The sequence below is a fragment of the Apteryx rowi genome, unplaced genomic scaffold (assembly GCF_003343035.1).
Source record: "Apteryx rowi isolate R43461 unplaced genomic scaffold, aptRow1 scaffold_259, whole genome shotgun sequence".
Taxonomy (NCBI): Eukaryota; Metazoa; Chordata; class Aves; order Apterygiformes; family Apterygidae; genus Apteryx; species Apteryx rowi.
In genome coordinates this window covers 317,780-325,709 of record NW_020448963.1, presented here as the reverse complement: position 1 = coordinate 325,709, position 7,930 = coordinate 317,780, and the positions used below count along the sequence as shown (strand labels likewise).

Below are 7,930 nucleotides of genomic sequence, written 5' to 3'. Positions count from 1 at the left end.
TGCACTGCCATGCATGCACCCCAGCGGCAATGGGGGGCTGGTTTTTAAAAGACCCTGGGGGAAAAACGCACGGCGAACGCCCCTCGGCGAGGCTCTAGGCGACCAGCAGCGCCGCCTGCAGCGCCGAGCACCGCGGTGGGGGGCGGCTGCTCCCGGCCTCCCTTGCACTCTGGAGCTTGGCGTGGGCAGCCCCCATCCTTGGGCCTGCACTGCCATGCATGCACCCCAGCGGCAATGGGAGCCCCCATGCCAGATGTGCATGGCCGTGCATGCACCCCGGGGGCTGTGGGAGCCCCCATCCTTGGGTCTGCACTGCCGTGCATGCACCCCAGCGGCAATAGGAGCACCCACCCTGGGCGTGCACGGCCGTGCATTGCCGTGCATGCACCCCAGCAGCTGCAGAAGCCCCCACCCTGGGCGTGCATCACCGTGCATGCACCCCAGCAGCTGCAGGAGCCCCCACCCTGGGTCTGCACTGCGGTACGTGCACCTCGGAGGCGATCGGAGCCCCCATCCTGCGCGTGCTCTGTCGCGCGTGCGCCCTGAGGACTGCGGGACAACACGGCAGACGCACAAGGTCCCCTCTGCAGATCGCACCCCCGCGACACCGTTCTCAGTGGGGACAGGACAGGCACAAAGGCCTGCAAGGACAAGGCCGGGGGCCATATGCCAAATGCCCATATGCCGTATACCATTATGCCAAATATGCATCAACCTCCCCCAAATAGCAGGAAAAAAATAAAACAACTCTTCAGAAACAAGAGCACAGGAAGCAAATCTCCTCCCTGCGCTGCCAGTTGGAGAAGCGGGACTCGCAACCTGGCCTTTTTGGCTGAAAGAGGAAACTTGTCTAGATTAATTAAATGCTTAAAAGCCGGGAAGACCTGCCGGTCTTGCATTGCAGCTCGAGAAGGTAACGTGGAAGCAGCAGGAGAAAGCTTGCGGTGCAAAATCCCTAATGCAGCCAGCTGCAAACCGTCTGGCGAGGCTGAAAAAACCTGCTTTGGGGTTGAATTAGCCTGCAATGCCCAGCCCTGCTTCCGYGCTTTTGCAAAACGTGCGATCAAACGAAGGCCGCAAACAAGAGCGGAACCGCTTTTATCACACCAGAGGGATGTTTCCTGTGCTCTCAGTACCRTTTATAGCATCGAGCCGTTAATAAATCCCCTCACAGGACCAGGAGCTCCCTCCTCGCCCTTTTTACCCGGGATGGGTTGCTTGGCTCCGTAGTAGCGTCTCTTGACTTATCTTCCCGTATTTCTGATGTTGTTCCAGCTCTTTGCTTTTAATTAGATCAGAGCAGCTGCTCACCGAGACGGCAACGCGAGTGCAATCCGGCGAGCTGCTACTTCCAAACCGCCGGCACCGGCCCGGGCGAGCTCAGCGCCTCCGCCGAGGCCGCAAGTGGGCTTTGAGCCAGGCCTCCCGCCTAGCGAGGGCGTCCGATTTCCCCTCTCCAGCATCGCCTCCCTGCGAAGCGGCAGGCGGATTCAGCGCCCTCGTCCCCGCTTCCCGCAGAGGAGAGCGCTCCCGCACGCAGGAAAACGCAGGAGCAATCCCTCCACCAGCCGGAAACACACTGGCAAAGAGCACCAGCCCACTGCGATGTCGGCCCGAGCGGCGACTGACAGCTGTCACTCAAACGGCAAGTGCCAGGAACCGCAGGATATACCCGCAGAGGGACGCCAGGGAATTACAGGGGAYGGAGAGCCAGAGCCTTTGCTGGAAAAATAGAAAAGCACACGTGAGCAAATCCCRCAGCCACGAAGGGCAGGAGGCTGAGCATCACCCTCTGCCCTTGTACATGTACATCGCTGTACGGATTTTAATGATGAAAAACGATTGCTGTCACAGAAATAAAACCGGAGCAGGAATACCTCTTCCCAGAGGAGCGTAAATCAACCCACACGGAGATCTCTGCTGCTACCGTAATTAGCACCATGGAAAAACCCGTGCAGTAATTAACTTTCTGCCTTCCAAGTTGAGATTTAATAACATGCAGTAAAATAACGCCTGGGGCTATGCAACAAGGAGGAAAAAAAMCCATCAAATTAGGCACTTGCGACTTGATAAGGAATTAATTATACCCTGGTCTAATAATAGTAATACGTTGCTTTTTATCTGCCCAGCGCTCCTAGTGAGGGAGGGGCGCGCTGGGAAAAACTGCTCGAAAAGTCCCGCGTTGACTCTGAGGACCAGGTCTCTGCCAACCAAAGACTCAACCGCAGAGGGACAGGGCCAAGCTATTGCATCTGGAAGAGCTGGAAGAGGAAAAAACTAGGAAAGAAAAGGCTCGGGCTGGTGGGGAGTTCAGCCTTGACCTCCCTCTCCCCTCCATGAGACCGGGACGTCTTCCGGCAGGTCGGATCCAGGCAGCCAGAATGGCTCCCGGCACGTGTGGCTGTGGGATACGTCCGCTCCCGTGGGGCTTCCCATCGAGAAAACAGGAACGAGACTGGCCAGGCCCGTGCTGGGACTTGCTCCAGGGCAGACCGTCTTCATCACCTCCCRAATCGAGGCGACGCTGGGAGAGCCGAGCCGGCTGCACATCCTGCCTCCCCCGGTGCAGGGGCCGGGAGAAAGCAATCCCGGACGAGCAGGCACGTGCTTCTCGTTGGGGCAGAAAAGCTAAAAATCTACCAGCTAAAAATTTGTCTATAGGGGTTACAGGTGCTGGAGGATGCGGAGGCTGCAGCGAACACGACTGCCTCACCTGGGAAGGCCGGAGGAGCCGAGCTGCTGGCGCCGGCAGCCACGGCTGGTAAAACCGGGTGTTCGGGAGGTGATTTGCAACTTCTCAGCCGGGACTTGCTGATCCTGCAACAGCCAGAGGGCAAAACTGCGAAGCTCAAAGGCAAGGAGAGCTCGGAGACGGGGGGACTGCGCTCGCAACCGGAAGAGAAAGCACCAGGCAAAGCGGCGAGGAAATAAAAGCCTGCCGCAGTGCGTGCGGGCTGGAGGCCGAAGGAGCAGCTGTCCTTTGCTGAAGGGACACCAAATTGGAGAGGTGGCTTCTCTCCTGCAGGCAAGACCCAAGGAGCCCTGCACCCCCACGGGATCTACATGGCTGCCCAGACGGAGGGATCTCCTCAGGAGCTCTGATCTTTGCCTCTCCCCAGCACCCGGTGGAAGATAGAGACAGGAGATGTCCTACCACACCACCAAGTCTCCCTGGTAGAGCAGAAGAAGGGACGCTGTCCATGCAAGCAGGACGCAGGGCCCGTCACGGCAGTACATCTGACATCAAGATGGATTTATTTCATTTTTTCCAGTGCTCTGCCACAGATGCACTCAGTAGAAAACAGAGTGCAGGACCCCGCACGTTCCCCGTCCCTCCCTGGCAGCTCAGCCACTGGAAGCCCAGGGAAACCTAAGAGGGCTGTGAAACACCCATCCTTCAAAGAGCGCACAGCCCCGCTCCGACCCCCAGCAGCCAGGCCAACGGCCTGAAGCTCGCGTGGTCCTTTGGAGGATGCTCTTCCCAGCCAGGAAAGCTCTAGGACACCCCGCATGGAAGTCACAGGGATTTGAACACTGCTGGGAGAGACCCATAGGCTCAGATCACGACACATCTTTTTGTCTGGGGCTGCAGCTGCTCTTCCCAGGCCACAGGGCTTCCTAAATACGTGCTTTTTCATTTCAGCCCTGAAATGATTACCTACCGCAGGACGCAGTGTCGTACAGCACAGCTGGACAGGYGGGATGTATTTCATAGCGCTATCACATCTGCATCGAGTGATTTTGCTTTTTGCCCCAAGCCCTCTTGGACTGACTCCACCTGATATCTGCCTCTCGCTAGAGCTTGGCACAAGTCAAAGAACGAAATTACTCGATCACTAGAAAATCCAGTAAGACTGAACTTGGAATTAGTCTCATTAAAGTACAGAGCAAGTATCGGCAGCAGCAGCGTTTTCATTTCTGGATCTCCCTCCTTGCCCTGCCTCCGGTTCAGCCACCGCTGTCCCGTCCTCTCGCAGAGGCTCTGCTCAGAGGTCCCATCCGGTCGTGGTGGCTCGCGTCACTTGGTGAGACCCTGGAAGTTGGGCTCCGTACACGGGGGCAGCGCTGCCTGCCGGCTCAGCAGCTTGTCCAGGAGGTTTATTTCAGCATCTCGTCTGTCAACATCCTCAAAGGGAGTCCAGGACATGTCATGCTGGAGCTTATAGGCACCGAGGAACTCATGGGGGCTGGTCCCCCATTCCTGGAGGAGAGAGGACAGATTCACGTCACAACTCGGTTTCCTTCGGAGCCAGGCTATGCTGGCTGTCCTTTGGCCTCGCTATCCGTGCTGGATTGCCGTACCACCGTTGAGACAGTCCCAGTTACACGCAGCTGTCCCATTTTCTAACCTAAAAACAGGATCAAGCTGTCAAGCTATCCTGAGTCTGAGACCAGGCTGACCTGGGGAGGTTTAGGGACAGGTTTTCACCCTGTCCCGTGCACAGCTCCTCCACCTGGCTCTGTGCTTTGCTCTCTGTTTTCTTTGTAGTGCATTAAAATCCACTTCAAGCGCCCGTTTGAGCTCTTACCTGGACACTTCAGAAGAACTGCCCGCTCTCTCAAGGAGGGCAGCCCACGCTGGGCTGGCCCACCACAGGTGGATTGAGATCTTTGGTCCCAGCTAGACATGGAACAGAAAAGCGACCCACAACTAGTGACGGGGCTGTGGCACCTTTCTAGCCACAATCTGAGGACGGCAGCAGGGCACAAAGGTCACTAGAGTCCTTCATTTCATCATTAATGACCTGGCTCTGGAGTCTCCAACCTGCTCGTGAGAAAATGGGTRGCCTGGAAGGAGGACAGGTTCTCCAAGATCAACCCCAAAACTCAGGAGCGGAGTAGTCCTCGTTTCTCATAGAAACGAAACATCAGACTGCAAACAAACTCAACCGTTGGGCTGAAGCATCTGAGCAGACCGTACTGCCAGACGGCCATGCTGGACTAGCCTACAGAGAAGGCCCAGGGCATGTTTGCAGCTTGTTATCTCCAGACAAAGAACCGCAGGGACCAAAAGGCAGAATTCAGGTCTACCTGCCAACGGTTTTCTTGCCCACTTTCTACTGAGATCTAAGAGAGCTTCATAATATACCTCTTATACCAGCAGGGTACTATGATCAAGGACAAAAATAAAAATAAAAACACCAATTGAGCAAGGGCCAGCAAATACCCCTCACCAAGCCAGGGCTTTTGCCTGAGGTCCAGAAGCGCCCAAGCATGTTCTATTTTTCCCCTCCCTGCTTCCTCAGCCGCTGTTATCGCCCACCTTAGGAGACAGGATGGAGAAGTATCGCTGGCCACTCTCCCGCCTGTACATGTAGTAGATGTTTCCTGGCTTCTTCACGAGATTGCAGGCCACGTGGTGCAGATCAGCATCTCTGTTAGCTTCGTCCAAGACCTAAAAACAAATGTAAGATTTCCACGCTTGAAATAAAACCACAACACGCTATCCCCCTTCAGTCCAAGCCCGAGACACGCTGCTCACGCAGGCTTTGCCCTCCACAGCCCAAGTCTAGCTTCATGCAGCACATCTATATTTGCCCCAAAAAGCAGATGCTTTCTGATGAGACATTTTTTTCTCCAGATGTCCCCTGCTAACCTGGACCTCAGAGCTCCTGCATCCCTCCACAGAAGCAGAGGTATCTCCAAGCAGCAACAAACCCTCCACCTCTGCTTCACCACAGCCCCATGTTCACATCTGCCTGCCCCCACGGGGTGCTGGATCCGTTCTTCTCCTCCACACACAGCTTCCCTGCTGAGGTCCCCTCGGGAAGGGCTAGCAAATCTCCCCCAGCAAAGGGGAATTCAGCTCCCTAGCTCCATCAGCCGACTGCTCCACAGCTCYGGCTTCATCAGTTAACGAAAGGGATTACGTGAGGTAGCTGCCTTGGTGGCAATGGGCCAGTCACAGTGACCAGCAGATCTCTTCCCATTCAAACATATATTTTTGACTCCAGATTTCAAGCTCCATGATTTCACCACCAAGGGTGAAGCCAGAACCGAACAGGACAACCAACCCTGGCGAGGCTTGCTCCTGGAGCCGCCTGCTCAAGAAAATGAGCTGGGACAACCTGGGAAGCGGAGATCCACCCATCATTAGATAACAGCTCACTTCTCCCAAGGGCTCAGATCCGTCTCAGAGTGACCATCCAGATGGTTGTAGTCACCCTGCTCCGCCAAACGCTCCCAAGAGCAAAACCCACAAACTATGGGGACAGGAGTTTCCTCAAAGTCATCTCTCCTGACACCGGAGCTGCTTTGGACTAGCTGTCAGCTCCCACCCCTYTTGTGAAAGGAGATAATCCATGTGAGAAGAAGACCTCGCTGATGTGCAGAGGACGAGGGGAAAAACCCCGAAAGCATCCCCCATCCCCAGCTGACACCAGACAACAAACCCTCTCTATCTGCCCGTTGAATCTTCTCTACTTGGCTTCTGGCGATGATTCACGTCCGGGCCACACCTCCTCCCAAATCTCTTGCAATGAAGAACATGATGAAAAGAACRCTAATCTTCCTCCCTTTCTCCTCGCAGCTGGTGAACAAACACCCACGCCATCCCCCCTTCTTCGCCCAGCCCGGCTATCGCTGGCTTCCCTGCCAAAATCCTAGAACGGGGGCAGCCCGCACAGGGGAGACAAAACCGAGCACCAGAGAGCCCTGCTCTTGTGGAACGCGTCACGTCCAGCACAGGGATTATCCCGGAAACACTCATATTAAATGCCAGCGGGTGCTCAGCACAGGATGGAGCGGGTTTCTTCCTAACGGTCAGAGTAGCTAAGGAGAAAGGGTGACGACACCGAGGCGGCGAGCCACCAGCTGCGTCCTCACCTTCCGAGCCTGCTCCTGCAAGTACCGGATCTGTTCGGCGATGACGGTCAACTTATTGCAGGYGTTCGCTCGGATGAAGTCGTCCGCCTGCAAGGAAGAGCAGGGTTTTGTCAGGACCGGGAGCAGCCRCGGCCCCTTGGACCCYGCCGGCGCCCGGAGGAGTTTAACRGGGCTGGRGGCRGCCGCRAGGGCRAGCGYGGCACCCGGCTGGGYGAYGGAYGYRRCACCCTGGGGCGGTGGGTGAYGGCCGCGGAGCGGGGCCCRGGTGCTGGGAGGCACYGGGAYGCACTGGGAGGCATGGGGCAGCGGGCAGCAGGACATACTGGGAGGCACTGGGAGTTATTGGGACATACTGGAAGGTATCGAGACATCCCAGGGGGCACTGGGAGGCATTAGATGGGGAGATAATGGGGCGCACTGGAAGGTACTGGGACACACGTGGGGACATTGGGACGTACCATGGGGCACTGGAAGGCATTGGGACTTACTGGGGAGCACTGGGAGGAGGCAGTAGAACACACTGGGAGGCACTGGGCCACACTGGGAGATATTGGAACATACTGGGGGAAACTGGAAGGTACTGGAACACAGTGAAGTCGTTGGGACACACGTAGGGATGTTAGAAGGTACCGCAGGGCACTGGGACATACTGGGAGCCACTGGGGGGGCACTGGAAGACACTGGGCCATACTGGGAGGCACTGGAAAGCACTAAGACGCACTGGGAGGCCCACGGGGCACCGGGGCCGCCCCGGGCCGGGCCCTCACCTGCTGCACCTGCCGGGCCAGGGCCACCAGGTCGCCCGGGTCGCCGACGCGAGCGGCCCGCCCGGCGCTGCCCTCCACCAGCGCGAGCCCCGCGCCGCCGCCGCCGCCGCCGTTACCGGCCTCCGCGCCACCCGCCGCCGCCATGTTGCCGCGTCTCGCTCCGCCCCTTCCGCCGGCTGCTGATTGGTGGGTGGGCGGGAAGAGGGGGGGAGCCGTGCCCCTGGGGCGGGGCCTCTCCGGGGATGGGCGTGGTCCGGGCCACGGAGCTGGATTCTGATTGATGGGCGGGGTGACGGGGAGGAGGCGGCTGCTGATTGGTGGGCGGGAGGGGTGACGCA

At 57.6% G+C, this 7,930-nt stretch overlaps 1 protein-coding gene across 1 annotated transcript; it reads right to left on the bottom strand.

Annotated features, from left to right (window-relative positions):
• Positions 1–3,236: 3,236 nt before the first annotated feature.
• CUNH1orf50 (chromosome unknown C1orf50 homolog) lies at positions 3,237–7,736 on the bottom strand. The gene is made up of 4 exons (XM_026067435.1): positions 7,593–7,736; positions 6,826–6,912; positions 5,264–5,395; positions 3,237–4,201 (listed from the first exon to the last, which is right to left on the bottom strand). Exons 1-4 carry the CDS (start codon positions 7,734–7,736, stop codon positions 4,019–4,021), a joined length of 546 nt encoding a protein of 181 aa, XP_025923220.1. The 3' UTR covers positions 3,237–4,018.
• Between the last annotated feature and the right edge of the window lie 194 nt (positions 7,737–7,930).